General features: G+C 35.0%; 8 protein-coding genes and 1 non-coding gene across 9 annotated transcripts in view; 4 read left to right on the top strand and 5 right to left on the bottom strand.

Annotated features, from left to right (window-relative positions):
• The window catches only part of PHYBLDRAFT_162454 (hypothetical protein), a gene marked incomplete at both ends in the record, with an annotated part of 1,398 nt that extends 756 nt beyond the window's left edge, over positions 1–642 (top strand). Inside the window, 4 exons of the mRNA XM_018434629.1 lie at positions 106–160; positions 349–374; positions 465–554; positions 628–642. Of these exons, the coding sequence (XP_018297421.1) occupies positions 106–160; positions 349–374; positions 465–554; positions 628–642 (186 nt within the window). The remainder of the gene's footprint in view (positions 1–105; positions 161–348; positions 375–464; positions 555–627) is intronic.
• A 1,828-nt stretch (positions 643–2,470) lies between these two features.
• On the bottom strand, positions 2,471–4,482 carry PHYBLDRAFT_162453 (hypothetical protein; the record flags this gene model as incomplete). Its single annotated transcript, XM_018434628.1, has 4 exons — positions 2,471–3,028; positions 3,059–3,473; positions 3,620–4,337; positions 4,383–4,482. 4 exons carry the CDS (start codon positions 4,480–4,482, stop codon positions 2,471–2,473), a joined length of 1,791 nt encoding a protein of 596 aa, XP_018297420.1.
• Positions 4,483–5,592: 1,110 nt separating this feature from the next.
• On the top strand, positions 5,593–5,665 carry PHYBLDRAFT_t45. The gene has a single exon. It is a non-coding gene; the product is annotated as a tRNA-Lys (tRNA).
• A 975-nt stretch (positions 5,666–6,640) lies between these two features.
• PHYBLDRAFT_139409 (hypothetical protein) lies at positions 6,641–7,342 on the bottom strand (the record flags this gene model as incomplete). The annotated part of the gene is made up of 5 exons (XM_018430214.1): positions 6,641–6,697; positions 6,796–6,819; positions 6,896–6,928; positions 7,080–7,167; positions 7,275–7,342. 5 exons carry the CDS (start codon positions 7,340–7,342, stop codon positions 6,641–6,643), a joined length of 270 nt encoding a protein of 89 aa, XP_018297419.1.
• A 1,288-nt stretch (positions 7,343–8,630) lies between these two features.
• PHYBLDRAFT_162452 (hypothetical protein) lies at positions 8,631–11,612 on the top strand (the record flags this gene model as incomplete). The annotated part of the gene is made up of 5 exons (XM_018434627.1): positions 8,631–8,781; positions 8,845–8,985; positions 9,125–9,289; positions 9,361–9,751; positions 10,388–11,612. The coding sequence occupies 5 exons, from the start codon at positions 8,631–8,633 to the stop codon at positions 11,610–11,612; spliced, it is 2,073 nt and encodes a 690-aa protein (XP_018297418.1).
• A 274-nt stretch (positions 11,613–11,886) lies between these two features.
• Positions 11,887–13,120, bottom strand: PHYBLDRAFT_58428 (hypothetical protein; the record flags this gene model as incomplete). Its single annotated transcript, XM_018440324.1, has 6 exons — positions 11,887–12,045; positions 12,106–12,306; positions 12,376–12,477; positions 12,505–12,642; positions 12,701–12,980; positions 13,056–13,120. The coding sequence occupies 6 exons, from the start codon at positions 13,118–13,120 to the stop codon at positions 11,887–11,889; spliced, it is 945 nt and encodes a 314-aa protein (XP_018297417.1).
• A 3,234-nt stretch (positions 13,121–16,354) lies between these two features.
• Positions 16,355–17,409, top strand: PHYBLDRAFT_58427 (hypothetical protein; the record flags this gene model as incomplete). Its single annotated transcript, XM_018440323.1, has 3 exons — positions 16,355–16,478; positions 16,511–16,666; positions 16,862–17,409. 3 exons carry the CDS (start codon positions 16,355–16,357, stop codon positions 17,407–17,409), a joined length of 828 nt encoding a protein of 275 aa, XP_018297416.1.
• Positions 17,410–17,507: 98 nt separating this feature from the next.
• On the bottom strand, positions 17,508–18,372 carry PHYBLDRAFT_58426 (hypothetical protein; the record flags this gene model as incomplete). The annotated part of the gene is made up of 4 exons (XM_018440322.1): positions 17,508–17,534; positions 17,735–17,836; positions 17,949–18,079; positions 18,309–18,372. The coding sequence occupies 4 exons, from the start codon at positions 18,370–18,372 to the stop codon at positions 17,508–17,510; spliced, it is 324 nt and encodes a 107-aa protein (XP_018297415.1).
• Positions 18,373–18,546: 174 nt separating this feature from the next.
• PHYBLDRAFT_139404 (hypothetical protein) lies at positions 18,547–19,187 on the bottom strand (the record flags this gene model as incomplete). Its single annotated transcript, XM_018430213.1, has 2 exons — positions 18,547–18,699; positions 18,918–19,187. The coding sequence occupies 2 exons, from the start codon at positions 19,185–19,187 to the stop codon at positions 18,547–18,549; spliced, it is 423 nt and encodes a 140-aa protein (XP_018297414.1).
• Between the last annotated feature and the right edge of the window lie 204 nt (positions 19,188–19,391).

The raw sequence follows: 19,391 nt of genomic DNA, 5'->3' as shown, positions 1-19,391 counted from the left end.
TTTCCTTTTTTTTTCTTTTAACAACATTTATTATTGATATTTTCTTTGTTTCTCTTTTGCTTATGTTTTTACAATTTCACTTATAATTTTTTCTTTCTTTTATAGCTCAATACCAAATATGTGTCTCTTTGTTTGGCTATACTCTGTCTGATATATCAAGGTAAGATATCATTATCTTACAGATCTTTGTTACTCATCATATTGTTTGTCTAGCCATTGCTACTCATTTCCATTGAGTCTCATCATCTCTTAATCGAACATGATGGTAAGTTTTTTTCTTAAAAAAAATTCAAATTATTCTTTTGTCTTCCTCATAGATATATATTTATTTTTATTATGATTTATTAGTTATGTCTAATATTATGCACGAAGACGTATAATCAGTAATATTTGGTAAGTTAACTACAATATATTTAATAAATACGCCTTTACTACGTACAATATTAATAATTATTCATTTTTAGAATGTATCTCTATTCAAAGACTACTGGTATTGTCTTGATAATTCTGAAAAACATGTTTATATCAATTTTATGTCAAGTCTTCTCCGCCTTGTAAGTATTTATGAAGAAATTTCAATTTAAATCATTTACTAATTCTTCTTTTCTATTAATCATTTTTTAATAGCATTCCCGCTATTAAAGTATGTATTCCATGTCTACTCCCGGAAGGCTTTAAATTATATATAGCGAGCAAGAAGTATTAGCGATTATAATAGCTATAGTATCAAAACTGTCGCGAAATTAGGATTTTTATCTAGAAAAGATTTTCCTATCAAATAAAACAAAATTGAACAAAAAAGGTATAACCCAATGTTTTTCCAAAAAATAAATAAATAAAAGTAAAATAAATAAACAAACCAAAGAGGCTTGTTTATAAAAATCTACCCATGCTTTGTTTCTCTTTTCCATTGTAAAAAAACTTAGTTTCATTGCTTTTGTGTGTATAAAAAACCTAGTTTCATCACTTTGAGCATGTATAAAAAACCAACTATCATCATTTCTTTATATTGTAAAAAACCTACAATCATCTCTTTGATAGTTTTTAAAGCATTTCTGCAGCCAATAAAAAAACCGGTAAAAATAATAATATGGGACGCTAGCTCTTTATAGACCTCAAAATATAACACATAAAGAGGTAGACTCGATAGGAGTAAAGCGTAACTACAATATTTATTCAGTTTCCATAGTTTGCGGACTGACAATCGTTCTACATTGGGTTTTCGTGTACCCGTTGTTATGATGATATGCATCAGCACCATAGATGATATCGTACCATTGCTCAAAATGATATATCACAAAAATTGTGATGATATTGGCTCAATCATCTACATTTTTGGTACATTTGATCCAGATGAAATTACTCTATTTTTCCAGTGATAGTAGCCTGCCATGCCAAGAAAGATATGGACCTCGTTCACATTACGAGGCACAGCCAAAGCCAACAACTTCTCAACATTGCGAGCACATGGGGAGAGACCTGAACCAGACACAACATGACTGAGATACTTGACCAACGGCTGCACAAAAAAGCACTTGCTACGCTTTAGCTTGAGATTCGCTTTCTTGCATGCCTCAAAGACCAGGCCCAGGTGAGTCTCATGTTCCTCCAACGTCTTGGAAAAAATAATAATATTATCAATGAAAACATAGGCGAAATCGCCCAAAAAGTTCCCCAAGATCTTGGACATTGTTCTTTGGAACGTGGACGGAGCAGAGGTCAAACCAAAGGGCATCACGGTGAACTGAAAGGTCCCTTGACAAGTTACAAAGCCAGTGTGCTTGATTGACTCCTCTGCTACCAGAACCTGCCAGTAACTGCTTGTTGCATTCAGAGTGGAGAAAAAGACCAAACCACCCAGCGAGTCCAGAAGATCATCAATATGTGGAAGGGGGAAAGCATCCTTGATGGTGACCTGATTGAGCTTGCGGTAATCTACGACCAGACGCAGAGACTTGTTGCACTTCCAAATGAAGAAGACCGGAGAAGTCCACAAACCACGCAAAGAACAGATAAGCCCTAAGGCCAACAGATTATCCAACTCATGTTTCAGTGACTCGTCCTCCTCCCAAGTCAAGAAGTATGGCCTTGAACGAATTGGCTCCAAGGAAGACACCAGAATCTCATGGTCCAGAAGGTTGACCCAACCCAGACCGGAATTCTCCACAAATGCATCTTGATTTGCATTGACAATACTGGCAATCCCAGAGGGGAGACTCTCGACCTCAGCTTCAGAAACTGATAGCACTTTCTTGACGTAGTCGAGCAACTGCTCCTCACCTCAGATATCTTTTAACGTGGGCCCTATTCCCACGACAGACTCCTCTTGGACATTGACAGAGTAGATTGGCGCAGAGAGAGAGATGGGGGCGAAATCCTTTGCCTGACCTTGCAGCTCGACCGTACCCAACCCATGCTTTGTGGGGATGACAATGCAGGCATCATTCAGGCGTAAGTGAATACCATAGGCTCAGAACCAAGACATTCCCAGGAGACACAGATCGTGATTGGAGCCACTGTTCTTGATACACATGGTGTCAGGTCTCAGTTTCCCAGTGACACGAATTGTGACATTGACAGTTATGTTGCATGGGGCATGAGCCTGACCATCCAAGGAAGAGAGAGGCAGATGATCACTGTTGGGGACCAAACTGAGACGAAGAGCCAAAGCCTTGCTGATGACAGACACGCTGGCACCCAAGTCAAAGATTGCCAGGATAATCTGACCATTGATGGTGATAGGAGCTCTCAGGGGTTGACTGGACGCAAAGTCTTTATAGTTGTAATGATAGTTGTAGACTGTGTCGTTGCTGTCATACCCATCGAGCTTGCTATCGCAATCCAGGTTTGCTGCATTGGTCTCCAGGGACTGAGTTTCCCAATCGTCCAAATAGAAAGACTCGCCATCTGACGACTCCTCTTGATGCTGGACCATGTTCACCCCAGGGGCAACGACCTTCCACTTCCAACCGGATAGAAAACGCAACCCGTCCTTGACGTCCTTGGATGCACACTTGTCCAAGAGGAGCTAATCGGCCAGAGGAAGACCGGCATCCACACTTTTCAGTCTCTCCCAGACATCTTTGCGGCTGATGTGCACTGGGAGTTCCCTCAGAGGCGGACGCAAATGATGGGGCTTGGGGGCCAAAGGGGAAGAACCAACAGGAGGGGAGAGGTCCAGAGCCGGAGTCATATAGGTATTGTTGGTAGGGAAAGTGTTGAGCTGACCCTGTGCATATAAGTGCTGTTTAAGCGGTGGAAGCGTGTTTGAGAGAGAGTGTAACGGTACTGTTTTGTCAACAGCCTTTCCTTTGTTACAAGTATACAGACCCTTAGAAGACAACAGGTCAACCACCCTAGCACGTTTGGCAGCATACACCGGAGCAGTCTCAACCATGTTGATAGCAGCGTCCTCAGAGACAGACACCTTAGGTTGATTATGGGCATCAGCAAAACTTACTGATGCCCTTGGCCTTTTCCCAAATCATTGTTGTTGTTCAAACGCTTGGGATAATCGGGTTTGATATGACCCTCTTCCCCGCACCAGAAACATCAATAAGTTTGAGGACCAGAAGAGCCAGCCAAACCAGACACAGGACCAGAGCCACCAAAACCAGACCCACAAGGACCAGAACCAGAGAACCCACCAGAACCACCAGGACCACCAGAACCACCAGGACCAAAACTATCAAGACCAGAACCACCAAGACCAGAACCACCAGGACTAGAACCAGAGCCACCAAAGTCAGACGAACCAAATCCAGAAGAGCCGGAAGTTTGAGAGAGGGGATAACAAGTGTCAACCAAATGGATCTTCATAGATTTGAATTCTTGAATGAGTTTGGAGAGAGCATCCTCCACGAAGGAGTTCTTGGACACCAAACCTTGCCCGGAGAAGTGACCAAACTCGGGGACAGAGCGCAAACCAGAACGATGATACTTCTCTTTGACTGTCTCTACCTTGGCGGCTTGTTGAACCAACTCGTCCCAGGAGCAAGGAAGACCAGACTTCTCCACCTCATAAGCAATCTCCAGATGAAGAGCCTTCAACAAAATCCGGATTATTTGGGTCTCATTGGCCAAAGCAACCAGATCAAAGAGTTCCTGCAGGCGGAGGGCCACCTCACCGATGGTTTGTCCCAAGCCTTGTCTGGCTTCATCGATTTCCATCCACCAGACATCTTCCATCTGCCGGGAGGCAAACTGCTTCTTGAACTCCTCAGAGAAGACTTCCCACATTGTGACTTCGGTCTCACAGATGGCCCACCACATGGCAGTCATGCCACGGAAGTGGGTGGCCGCCACCAAGATTGCTTCTTCATCAGTCATACCAACACCTTTTTTTAGTCAATCCATATGTAGCAACCAGGAGAGAGACTCACCATTTGGGCCACCGACAAAGATTTCCAGAGCCGAGAGGTACTTGGAGATGTTGGATGATTTACGTTCTCCCATGGGAGCAGGAGAAGAAGAAGGGGGCATATTGCATAGCACAGTTTGAGTAAGATAAGTTTAAAAAAAAATTGAAGAAGAATTCCTTGGCACGACCTCCAATTTGACGCGTGATGTGATTGTTTGTTGTGGATTGTAACAGTATCACTTGGCAAATAAATGTAATGTGAATTACAAAATACAAGAAGAAGAATACAATAAGAATGGAAAAGAATGGGTGATTTGACAGGTAAAAATTGGTGACAGACAGGTAGAAAAATAGGGAGAAGATTTAAAATGGAGATTGTGACAACGACAAAGTCTAAAAAAAAACAGAAAAGGGAAAACAGAGAAATGAAATATATCAAAATCGATAGACAACACTCCAAAGAGCAAGGACACTATGTATGAATGAAGAATAATGATAATAACGGGTAAAAATAAATAAGATCAAGGATAGAATTGATAATTTTATTGATTGGAAAGGTTGTTCCTTTTATAAATAAAAATGTTTGGTTAAAATATTTTTTTTGAGGAAAAGAAAAGAAAGTCAAGTGAAAATTTTTACTACATGTAACTGGTATTGATAGTAGAAGTAGAATAGAAAATTATAGAGAGAGTAAAATAAAAGTGTAGTAAAAATATAATAATTGAATAAAGATAAAGTAAAAATATAGTGAGGTAGAATAGAAGTAAAGTAATAATATAATAACGATATAATAAAGTAAAGTAAAAAAATATAATAATAGTATAATAATGGAATCTAATAAAATGTAATAAAAAATAGTGTAAAATAAATGTTGGTGATAAAGAAGTGTATAAAATTAGGGGAAAGAGGTATAATGTTTTTAGTGGGTGACAGGTGTTTCTGAGGTGACGATGTAGATGGGTATTTTAATTTTAAGGAATGAGATTATATTAGGGGGTTTGAGTATAGGGGTATCAGAAGCAAGATTTCCCAAGAAACCTGGGGGACCACTCTTGTCCCTTGAGACACGTCACTCGGTCGACTCACCATCGACATCAACGCCCACGAGTCCAGTACCACCCGTCACGGCTCACCACCAGACCAAACTACCAAAGGAATCCACCGTCCAGTATCCCTCACCAGAAATTGGTTATTGCTTAATTACTCTACCACACACCTAATGAAAGAGAGATGCCCGGCTAGCTCAATCGGTAGAGCGTGAGACTCTTAATCTCAAGGTTGGGGGTTCGACCCCCCCGTTGGGCTTTCCAAGCATGCTGTGCAAAGCATTTTTTGTGCTTGGCATTTTGTTGGGCATTATTGTGAAGTTGTTGTTCCTGATCTGGGATGGTCTTCCTTTTACTATATCAAAGTCAAAAGGTCAAACCCACTGGGGATCGGAGAGTATATATAAAATCGAAGAGAGGATAAAATGTACTTTTTATTGATAGGAATTGAATTGTCTTATATAGTTTTCTAAACTAATACTGCGCATTATCCGCAGTAAACTATTATACTCTATTTAATTACAAGAGAAGTCCTTTTACTGCGGTTGATGCTCAGAAGATGTTACTGTGGTTAATCTTTACAAGACATTACTGCGGTTCGTTATCTATGAGGTATCTTTGACACACAGAACTGCTGTGGTCAATTATCCCGATTTCTCGGATTCATCAAAATAATGTCCGACAAAGTCTTGATCTGGTATTTCTTTTCTGGCACTTGTAACTAAGTCACAGAATCAATACTACTGGGGATTGTTAAGTTTTAAGAATAGTTTTTTTGATAAGAATAAAGATGCTTTTTATTAATTATATTTCTTGACTATTTATACAAAATGATGAGATAGACCGGTTGTCCCCATTGAGACAGTTCAGAAAGCAATAACCATACTATGAAAAGAAAAAAAAAATTGTTTGTCTGAGTTTATTTGAATATTTTGGTATTATAAAGATTTAATACTAAAACAGAAACAAATGTAGCCCATATAAAAGTTGAAAACTTTTGTTAAAGTAATATAGCAATACTTGCATCTGTTGTTTATTTTCTTTTTTCTTTATTTTATATATTGAATAGTCATCTTGTAACATATATTATAATCTTTGCTGTCAAAGTTTCTTGTATGATTTTATAGTCTTTTCAATTTAAAATAATTTTTTTCAGATCTCATCTACATAATGGCTTAAAGGTTGAATTTGGTAAAATCAAATATATTTTATTTTTATTTTTTGTATTTATAATTTATGAGGCATCCATCTTGAAATTCACTTTGATGTGGAGGATGCTGTTCTTGCCAGACTCCACCCAATAAAAACATAAAGCCAATTCAGATCTAAAGAGAAAGAAAGGAAAAAGAGAAAGAAATTAATAAATTGAGATTTTAGTCACACCCATACTTTAAGAGCATACTTATGCTTGGCCTGGATCATTGCCATATACATGAGTTGACTCTTGAATGTGGGACGACCCCCCCCCCCCCCCCCCCCCCCCCCTCACAAGCACAGACAAAGATGCAGGGCCACTTGAGCTCTAAAAAAGAAGAGAAATAAAAAAACCAAATAAATTACCTTTGGAGTTATAAAAGATGCTGATAGTGACCTTTTGTTGATACATATTATTATCATTTTAAAAGCAATTGCATAGTTAATTATCAATTGTATATTATAGTAAAGAATAATACTCCCTTCATAACTTCATTGGGCTTGAGATGCTTGGGGCTGAGTGCAACAGCCTCTAAGAATCCAATGATAGGGTCTTGGTCAGAGGAGCTAGATTATATATATATATTATATATTGGTTTAGATTAGCACAGTATATGGAACGTATTCTCTGTACTTACATAACCCTTGTAGGAAGTTTTCCAACATTCTCCTACCAAGATACAAAAGACTCTGCAAATTTCTTGCGGAGATACTCTCTATAATTCGTCAAATCCAAGATCATAGAAAATATTTCTGGAAGTGGAGTCTGATTCAAATATATTCAATGAGTTACAGAATATTTGTAAAATGATATTTATGTAGTTTGATGAATATTATCTTTGTGTCAAGCTGTTGCTTGATATCCTTGAAAAGGTATAAGAGCTCGGTCAATGAGCTCTTTATCTTTGTGGAAAGATAGAATCTAGGGGGTGGGCTTAGAGTACAGTCTGTAATCAAGATGATTACATCAATGACATTTATGCCATCTTCCTGGCACTGCCCCCAAGATACTCAATAGTTGCATCGTTAATGCTGCATGTTGTGAATGAGTATTAATTACTGCTGAATCTGAAAGTAAGATTGAAAGATAAAATAATATCCTCAGCTATTCCAGTCAAACGGATCTCCCTTTATGATATTATCTAATACACAGATCATCATATACATAATTCATTATTTATTATTATCATCATGACATGGGATATATATACTGTAAAAGACTGCTGATTTTAGTTTCTGAAAACCTGCAAAAATTTTACTACAATTTTCGATTTTTAATTTTTTCAAATAATTTCTATTTTTTTCTGTTGTGATTTCAGATCGCTCTTTTTTAGCTGTAAAATCACACTACCATCATTTTTTTTAGCCATAAAATTACAAAATTGGGGTTTTTTTTTATATTATACACTTCTTTGATATAATTCTAAATTACACTAAAAAAACACTTATACAAAAGTTAATATAATATTTAATAAAAATTATATATATTCTTAAGGTTTCACTTTTTCTATTTCAAAATAAATCATTTAAATATTTTTTATGTATTATAAATGTGAATATAAGAACAAATATTTAATCAATATATTTCAAGGGAACAAGACAAAAGGTTGTGATTTCATTTTTACTGTGGCAATATTTTTGCGTGATTTTTCCCTTTGATATATGGAACTAAAATATCAGATTTTTTTATTTCACATGTTGTGAGAGGCGAATGTTCCATTTTTGGATTATTTTTCGTCGTGGTCGGATCATCGTCATATCAAATATTATAATTCTAAAAAAAGACTTTTAAAAAAAATTGCATACACTTTTAGTAATGTACGCAGTATTTGACTTGGTTAATGACTTAATGATATATGAGTATAATTATGATGATATGTGCGATAGATGTATCAAAGAATTACTTGGCATACTATAGTCATGGCATGGAGCAGTATTTTATCTATTTATAATTTTCTTTGGTATATAAAGACCTTGATCAAGATCTCTTAGAATCTATATAATTTTTTTTATAATTTAAAACAATCGACATGTCCAATAATCAAAAGAAAGACAGTTATGTTATCTGCAAATGTCCAGACTGTACAAAGTTGGATAGCTGTGGAAAGAAACAGAAAAGACAAAATGCACAACGACACTATGAGAAACATATAGTGCCTGTTGCCAAAGACGATGCAATGGGTAAATAACAAGAATAACTCGAGCTGTACATGTAAAATTAATATAAATTAATCCATAAAATAGATGTTCCTGAAGAACATTTTGATGACATGGAAGTAGATAGTATTGACAGTGACAATGACAATGATTATGATTACGAGAACGAAGGCAAAGACGAATATGAAGACGAAAATGAAGAACAAAACATTGAATTTGATCAAGAAGGTAAGAAAATAAAATAAAATAAATGAACAAAATAATAATTGAAACTGATATATATATTTTTTATTTTTTATTTTTTATATGATTATAATTGTAATTATATTTTTATTTCTACATCTTTACAACAATTATTCCTTTTCAGTTGACTTACCTTTGTCCCAAGAAGAGTCCATCTTTACTGCTGAAGATACAATTATAGGAGCATTTGTGGTTGATGGTGATGAGATTGAAGAAGGCAATACCGGTTTTGATTTTGAACAAGAAGAAAACTTTGATGAGACCAGTGGGACCTCGATAGTAGAATCAGGTATGAATTAATACAGTATAGACAATTAATCAATATATTAATTTAAACTAACTTAACCTTTGTCTTCATAGTTCGTCCTTTGTCTTTTGATAACATGCCCTTGTATATCTACTTTGTTGCAGTATTCATTGTCATATTTCACTTGATCTTTTTGGTGGAAAGTGGTGGATCGATTCTCATTGAATTTTGTAATACTCTACTGTCTCTCTGTGATATGTCTGGCGCCCTTTCACTGACAATCAATAGCTTGAAGCATAAAACAGGATTTAACATGGCAACAGACGGAATGACAGTATACATTGCATGCTCACAATGTCATTCGATTTATCCTCCAGAAACAAGTCAAAAAGTCTGTACATTTAAGAAATTCTCTCAATCTGCCATTTGCAACAACAATCTCTTTAAAGTGTCAACCGGAAATCGTTCTCTTCCAGCAATGGTACATCCATTCAACTCTCTGAAGTACGCCTTGCAACAAAAATTCTCCAAGCCAGATTTCGTGTCCAAGATCAATTTGTGGAGAAATTGTCAAATAATTGAAAACACCAAACTTAATATTTTTGATGGTGCAGTTTGGAGTGATATTAAAGACATCAATGGCAGACGGTTTGTTGATGATAGCCAATCTTTAATGTTGACTCTGAATATCGATTGGTTTCAGCCATTTGATAGACGAACACATTCCAGTGGTGCGATATATCTCTCTATCAACAATCTCCCACAGAGTGAACGCCTTAAGTCTGAAAATGTCATTCTTGTTGGTATGATGCCTGGGCCAAAGGAAGCAAGCACTGACAGCATGAATCATTACTTGAAGCCGCTCGTTGACGAATTGTTGGAGATGTACATTGGTGTAGAAATGACAGACTCACAAAATAGAAAGATTGTTGTTCGTGCTGCATTGATGTGTGTTGCCTGTGATATCCCTGCCACTCGCAAAACCTCTGGATTTACTGGCCACATGAGCACATGCGCCTGTCACAAATGTCAACGACAATTCACGACTATAAAGAAGACCAGCAAGCTTGACTACTCTGGATTCAAGTATAGCAATTGGGTGAGACGCACGAAGACAATAAATCTGGAACACACTGTCAGCTGGGCAAATACATTGAACAATACTGAGCGAACACGCCTAGAAAAAGAAAACAACACTTGGTGGTCAGAGCTTCATCAGTTATCTTACTTTGACCCAGTCCACTTTACAGTTATAGACCCGATGCATAACCTCTATCTTGGAACTGCAAAGAGAATGATTCAGATATGGTACGAGTGTAACTACATCAATGAAAAGAATCAGTTAACTATGCAAGAGCTTGCCAATGGTATTGTTGTACCTTGTGGATATGCGCGTATAACAAAGAAGATTGCTGATGGTTTTTCGTTCATGAAAGCTGACGAGTGGAAGTCATGGTGCATCATATACTCTCCATTTGTTCTGAAGCATGTGCTCTCAGCCAAGAATCTCAAAAGCTGGATTTTGTTTGTTGACGCATGCCGCTTACTCACAAAACCTTCGATCAATGACAAAGAAATAGACGAAGCCCACAGTAAACTCCAATTGTTTTGTACAAGATTTCAGACACTGTATGGAAAATCGGCCATGACACCAAATATGCATCTACATCTTCATCTTGGCAAGTGTGTTAATGACTTTGGGCCAATTTATGCTTTCTGGTTATTCAGTTTTGAGAGATACAATGGTTTGTTGAAGAATATTGAAACAAATCAAAAAGGCGGCTTCGAATCAACAATGATAAAGAGATTTTTGGAGAGAACATACATTGGCAGCTTCATACAATCTTTCATCAACCATCTTCCCCAGCTCGCAATTGACTTTCTGCATCGCATTTCAAATAGTCAAGATCAATTAGCAGCATTGCATCCATCTTCTACTGCCAGTACCTTTTCTCTGTCTGACTTTGTTGAATATTCGTTAAACCCTTGTCATTCTGCTTTGGGTTGTGAGCCGTTACCCCCTTCAGTGTTTCCGATTAAACTTGACCAAAGGATTACAATGTGCAAGGGACATTACGAATGTTTACTGGAGTTTTACAGACACGCGTATGGCAGTCACGATCTTTTTAGCTATTATTTAAACTGCGAGTCTAACCAGATTTTTGTCAATAACCGAATTGAGAAAATGAAATGGATATCTCTTCTTGAACAGGAATACTCTTCTGGATCTTATTTCTGCGCCTATTATCTTGAGAATAACAGTGAAGATAAAGCAGTGTTTTCTGGCCGTATACTGTATTTATTTCAACATTTGATAACCATCAACAAAACTGTCATCACCCATACTTTTGCGTTTGTTGAGTAGTACTCTAGTTATTCTTCAGAGAGTTACCAGCCAATGTTAAATGAAGGAATTGAGCTCTGGAATGAACCTTCTTCTGTACTTAATTATGAATGTATTATTCCAGTACATCATTTATATTCACCAATCGCAATTGCTAAATATAGGTTTACTATAACTAGTAAATTTAAACGTTTAGTAATCCCTTTACCCCAAAAAATAGAAGCTTAAATAATATTAATAAAATACCACTTTGCACTCTTTTATCAATTTATTAGAAAATGTTTGATTTATTGTCTTATTGTTTCTTTGACCATGATGACAGCTTGTTTGCCTTGGTCTTGCTAAGCTGCTTATCTCTTATTCCTTTAAATTTATGCTTGAATGGATGGGTATTATTTTTCTTATCATGAGCTGCCTTATAATTCGCAGCAAGTTCATCAACAAACCTATCTCCCTATATGTCAATGTAAGTATTATTACACACCATCCAAAAAAATAGTTTTTTGTACTATACCTCTTCGCTTCTCCAGCTTGGGCAGAATCTCCAAAAAAAACTCTTTTCTGAGAACGAATCCTGTTCCTCTTCTTCTCTTTCGTCATCACTCTCAAGGTCTGACATGTAATCAGCATGGAGAATACTGTCAACATTCTCTCCAAAGCTGTTCACAAAGTGTGTCCGATTGGCTTTCAAAGCAGATTGTCTTCTTTTACACGACTATATATAAATATATAATATTTCTAATTTAATATCACATCTAGTATATTGTGTGCATGTGATTTTTACCTTTACATGTTGCTGATGAAGACAGGCCCGTCGATTGTCTTCCTGTTTCTTTTCTCCTGTTTTTTTTTCTTGCAACTTTCTGTTGCCAATGTGCCGCACAATCTTAGTTCAAAGAGTTGACAAGTCCACCTTTTTCCCCTCTTCTTGACAATGAAGGTAATCGGTAACAGACTTCAGAACGAGTCTGTTTCCCTCACTGCTTTTATTTTCATTGGTATTGTATTGGTCATACAATTTCTCTTCACTCAAATAATTGTGCAACAATTGCTATAATATAAATGTATATTAAATTCTATCTACATAAAAACATATTATAATTACTTACATCTAATGTTGATTGATGTTCAGGCGACATGTCTTGCTCAACTGCATTACTAGCAGTGGCTTCGGCTTTCTCAGAAGATGTGTTCTTCAAAACAGTGTTTAAGACACCATTCATGGTATCAAGTTTCTCGTACACATCATGGATGTTACGAGTTCTACCCGACGAATCACCTTCAAGATTCAACCAAGCTCTCTTTGGTGCTAGTGGTCTTTGATTGCTCACTGTTCCCTGTGAGTGTTGCAACATTATTGTCTTTATATTATTAGTATTTCTTGGTGGGCTTTTTTTTGATTTTTATAAAAAACGAAAATAAAATTAATATAAGAAAATTGAAGACTGCCTGGTTTTAATCTACCTTCCCACAGAAGGTTTTTCACCAAAAGCATTGTTAACTGAATTGTTATTGAGATTTCTTGACATTGTGAATAATAAGAATAGCTTGTTTTTTTTAAATCCAAAGAGTCTATTTATATTATGTTTAATTTGGGCTTTAAGTTTTATTCTTTCTCAGAGAACACCATGATCTATTACGTAACAAGAACAGCTTTGAATGTTTCCACTCTTGTTGTGAGTATTTTATGTATTTCTTTAATTTAATTTTTAATCTATGTTTTATTCTTATATTATGTATTAGTATTTGAATAATATGATTTTATACTATACTCTGTTTTTCATATGTATTAGCTGCTGGCATAGTGCAACTACGTTTTCTTTCAATTCTAAGTTACAGACAAAAATTATTTTTTGATTTATTTATTTTTAAAAAAACCCGAATTCGTATTTAATAGAATAACTGCGCCCCTCTTTTTTATTTTCTCTTTCTTTAACCTGCTCTTCTCGTTTTGTCTCTTTTTATATGTCTTGGTAAGCTTACTCTTAAGATCTCAACTTTTATTAATACTTTTGGCTTTTAGAATCATCTTAATATATATTAGATAAACAATACACTCAACAAGCATTCAAAGCAGTACAGGTAATAAACAATCTCCTAACCAAAATGAAATACCTTGTTGACTAAATATCTTTTATTTTTAAAATGATAGGGCTTCTTCCTATTTTGTAATAAAAGATGTTTTGCTCTTGACACTATATACTTTCTGGTATTTTCAGTCTATGAAAAAGTAATATATATATAACTCAACTTAAATAATGTAACTTATCAATTCTTCTCAGATAAATATGTCACGCCTTTTTTTCAAGTCATACTGGTTTGCCCCCTTTTGCAAACGCGTGTTTATAATATGTAAGTAATTCAAGTGTCTTTACAATCAAAGCGTACATATTAATAAAGTTGTTTATTTTATTTCTTGCTTTTTATTTAAAAGAAAATATCAATCAAATGGATTTTTATTCTATTGCGAGATTTGTTATGAACCCCCATAAATGATTTAGTAAGTATGTTATTTCATTTTATTTCATAAAGAAACCTGTATTAATATTTCTGTATCTTTTTTTGCTCTAAGCTAATGTAGTTCCAAACAAACGTATTCTCCAAGAAAATACCAAGGATTTCATTTTCAGTTAAAGAAGTGTAAAACCAAAAAACGCGCCAAATATATGAAACCAATAAGGTAGGGAAGTATAGTATAAGTCGGGTCATTCAATGTATTCAAGCCGTCTAATAAATGAAAGTATAACATGTATACAAGTTGTACTATTCGGATACACACTTTTAAAGAAGTATTAGTGGTCCATATTAAATAGCTAAATGTATTTTCCAACCATTCAAAAATCAATAAAAACTATTTTTCTATGAGATTCTATTTCAAATGTGTCCTCTCTTGATGATGTCAACAAGATCTATTTAAGTTTTTTTTTACAATCATTCATTTGAATGCTGGTTCCTGTCAGATTTCAGACTGATTCTAGGTTGATTTTAGTGAGGTCTATCCAATAATATCAGGTAATTAACGCAAATAAAATTTTTTAAGAGGTAGAGAGTTCAAAGCCAATTCCATAACAAGTAGGGTTTAGGTATGGTTTGAAGTTATGGGTGAATATATAACCAGAATTACAGACAATTATAACATTTCAAGAAAAGGGGGAATTATAACTCTCAATTTATCTATTGTTTTTAGTATCTATAATCTCATCATTTGGTTAACTAAATGAACCAATTTTTGTAACAAATACCAAACTATAATTGAATATAAACCACCAATTTTTGGAGGATTTAAACAAATATTAAGCTACTTAAATCGGTTGTCTTTTGCAGTGACACATCACTCGGCCAACTCACCATCGACATCAATGTCCACAAGTCTAGTACCACCCGTCATGGCTCACTGCTGGACCAAACCACTGAAGGAACCCACTGTCCGGTGTCCATCACCAGAAACTAGCCAAAGCTAGAGATACCTACAACACATGTGATAAGTGACGCGTGATATGTTAGGTTTGTTGTAGATTGTAATGGATCACTTGGCAAATAAAATGCAATAATAATAGAATAGAACAGAAGATGGATACAGCAAAAGGCGGCAAGCAGCAATAGTTGACAGGTAAGAAAAGAGAGAGCAACTGATAGAATCGTTGTTAAAATCAAGAGAGAGAGAAAGGTATATGAAAAGAGAGTTGTGGTGATCCAGACACTTGGTTGTTGGATTTATTACATCTAAGAACATATTCCTATTATTATAGTAAAACAGCTATCATTACAAGAACAAATGAATAATTTATTTATTTTACTTATGGTAAATCAATAAGACCAATAATTAATTACAGTAAGTACTGTAATTATAACAGCTCAGTAAGCACTGAGTTAATATGAGGACACTGCAATTAGATTAAATTATAAACATAGTAGTACCAGCTCTCTAATATCTAAATGAACTCAGACTTAAGAAATTAAGATGTGACTGACAAAGCAGATCATGTTTTGATATAAAAAGGACAACTTTGTATTCTTTAATAAAGACAACCTATATACAGTCTCAAAGTATTCTTATATATGTCTCAATCTTTTTTACTGTTGATTTTATTCTATAAAACTTTACAAGAATGACAAAACAGAAAAGTAATAACCAATGAGGAGACCAAAACCGACAAACAACCTTCCTAAAACCAAGGAACTAATATGTTATGTCGCAAGATGGTATAGACCACAAAGAGAAGAAAACAAGAAAAAGATACTGAAACTGAACCAAGGATTGATTGATTGAGTTGAATTTTGCTTCTCTTTTTATAGTTGACAAGATTTTAAGTTGATAATAGAAGTTCAGAAAAATATAGATAGTAAAAATAGAATGATGAATAATTGATACAGCAAGGACAAAATATATGAATAAAAATACGGTAAAAATATAATAATAAAGGTGCTCTTCAGCAATCTTGGTATAATTATTTTGGCTATAAGAAAAAAACAGGAAATTACAAATAAAGTAGAGAGACTGCTTTTTATAGTAATCATGATACACAGTCATAGATTTCACTCCAAAAACTAATGTGAAACATCTAATTTAATTGGTGCAAAACCTTGGGAAACTACTTGGCAAAACTATATTCAAGGGGCGTTGATATAAATGGAAGCAATAGAACCAATTATAGTTTACTGAAATACCTGCTCGCTTTCAAATATTTTAATATGTCTTTTGCCTTTGTTCCTGTAATATTTACATAACAACACTCTTTTTTAAAACAAATATCCTATCAACAATGAACCCTACCTTTACCAATACCAACTCTATTCATCAAAATGTGTTGAATATAGTTCTTTTGCAAGAAATAACCATTTTCCAAGAAGTTTCTCAATCAGAAAAACCTAAACTGTTGGTCGTCCATCTGCCTGGAACAATGATATTATTAAGGTCCTTCTTTGCCTGATAATTGACACTGAGTTTTATGCAAAGCATGCCATCTTGAATAACTCTGGAAAGACAAGACTATGGCAGAAACTTCACAATGATTTCTGTAATCATCCGGATGTTGTCTGTTATGCAGCATCTCCTCTCAATGCCGGGTTCACTAGTAAATATGGAGCTGTCAAATATATAAAAGACAAGTTCCAGTCGATCAAGAAGGATTTCTGAAAGATTACTGCGGAAATCAGAAGAACTGGATCCGGTGGACCTCCTCCTCAAGAAAGCTATATCCACTTTGATGATATGAAGGAGATTATCTTGAGTGACCCCAGTTTCTTCCCATCGATGTTGATGTAGACAGGCCGTGTTGTTGACGAAGTTGTTGCTGAAGCTGTGATCAGTATCTGCCAAGATAATGATGTTACTTACAAGAATACCCAATTGACAACCTCTTCTTTTGTTTTGGAGGGACGGTCTGAGATAAGCCAGTGGTCTTACAGTACTCCCAATCCTGTCCCATCACCAAAACAAGGTATGGAACTAGTGTTGATATCCAGGACCAGAAGAACCATGCCATCTGAGCTCCAGCAAGCCTTCCTGGAAAACTCAAGAAGCCAAACTGACATCATGGCATCTATGCACAAACTTCTTACTATCAGGTATCAAAGACTTGAAGAGCTATATGAAGATACTCTTCAGCAGTATAGACTGGATGTGATAGCATCTCATGAAGCAAGACATTTGGATTGGGAGAGTAGAGAGCTGATTGCAACACGTGAATATAATAGACGAGTTATAGCTGATGAGAGAGAGGAAGAGTCAAGAAGGTCTCTATTGGAAATACTTTCTAGATGTAAAAGATCAAGAAGTCCATTATCTTCTCTCACTCGTATAAATGAGTTAAATTAATAAAATCATCTATTTTTTTTTGCTTTTTCTTATATAATAATATATTCATCATTAATTACCCCTTATTTATCTCATTAACAATATAAAAGCATAGCTTTTCAAATCATTTTGGTCCAATTTAAAACCTATTTTAAAGAAAATGTATAAATGTTTTATAAGACAATATATAAAGAATCTTTCTCTTCATCTCTTCTAAGTTTTCTCTCTGTACTAAGTCTAGCTCTTGATTGTGAAGAGAGTACTGGCGTAATGGTAGTATCATCATTGTCATTGTCAGAGCTGTCATCGTCATTATTATTATTGTTTATGATGTCTAAAGTTGTACCATCCATCTTATTAGTACGAGCAAATCCATATATTGCGGGTTCTTCATATTGTGAATCGTCAATGTCTTGTCACAACATATCATTAAGATACTCTTGGCTGTCTCCATACATAATATACAAATTATACAAGATACAACATACTGTTATAACTTCACACATTCTTTCTGTGGTAAGAACATACAGATGCTTAAACATAAACTGCTACCTGATTACAAGCAATCTGAATGCATTCTCAATAGCAAATCTGATAGATGATTGTATCTTGTTGAAGTGCTTTTCACATTGAACATTTGTTGAATGGCTATATAAGATCATGCAATGCTTAAGAATTGGATATGCTGAATCTGATATCATTACAGATGTACAAGTTTAGATATAGTGTAAATAATTATGTATTTATAAAAACATATTTCCTACTATATATGATCTTGGATCAGGAAAGAGTGCTTGGGGATTGTGAACTATATCATTATAAAGATAACTTGTTGTAAAGCTATATGTATCATTTTGACTACCTAATTATAGAATATTTTAGAAAGAGTAACATCTTTATTGTTTATCAATGTCATTTACCTGGATGTTCAACCTTGATCTTTGTGAACATCATTTTGTGATCACATATAGTCATAAGAGACATTGAGACATTACCATGTCAGTCAAGCCAGCTATTTCCAAATGAAGATGATTTCTGAACTACCACAAGTTTACCATCAATTGCACCAATACAGCTTTTTAAATAAAGATTCTCTGTTCCATGTGATACTTTAGCAAACCCTGACATTACTCTGCGACTTTCTCTAATAGTCAATGACTACTTGATTGTGTCATTCAAAAAGCAGCAGATCATAGCTTTCAGGAATCTTTCAATGAACTGGTAGTAAGCTGTCTGGCTGATATCAAAAATCCCTGATATCATTTTGTATTTCAGATGGGTGTTACTCAGGTGCCAGAGAACAATAGCCACCTGTTTTCATATGGGATGACTAGTATTTCCTCTTTCATTGATGCTTTGAACTCAGAGTCTCTGAATAAAACATTGACCATACAGTTAAATGTTTTTCTATTGATTCTATAATGATCACAGAAGCTGTTGATTCTAACTCTATTGTGTAAATGTGGGTGGCAAACTGTCTACCAATATATATTGCTTCCATCTAAGTTGGTGCATATTATACGTTCTACAGTGATATGCATAGGAGAACTAAGGTAGCAAACGGTTTGGAAATCATCTGTCATATAATTATTTTCAGCAAGTATTATATCATTATACATTTGAATCAATGTCTTGTGCATGTTCAACAGATGCTCTCTCATATGCTGTAAACATCTCATTTTAGTTTCTACTTCTTCATAATCTTCATCATTGTCAGATGCAATAGTTTTTTGAAATGAAAATTGAAGACTGTATACAGCCAAGATCTCAGTTTCTGTAAGGTTAGTGTTGATGTTCATTTTAAATATTTTGTAAGATAAAGGTAGTAAAAAGAGTAAAATGTATATAAAAAAAATATGGGGACGTTTTAGTAAAAATGTAGTTTAAAATTATTTTTATGATTTTAGCACCACTTCGAGTTATACTGAGTAGTTTCCCTTGCAAATTTGCGCGTAAAACTACTTGATAGAATTAACATTTTTTGGAAAGTAATTCATGATTTT

Source organism: Phycomyces blakesleeanus (genome assembly GCF_001638985.1).
Source record: "Phycomyces blakesleeanus NRRL 1555(-) unplaced genomic scaffold PHYBLscaffold_2, whole genome shotgun sequence".
Taxonomy (NCBI): Eukaryota; Fungi; Mucoromycota; class Mucoromycetes; order Mucorales; family Phycomycetaceae; genus Phycomyces; species Phycomyces blakesleeanus.
This window is presented reverse-complemented; position numbering and strand designations above follow the sequence as displayed.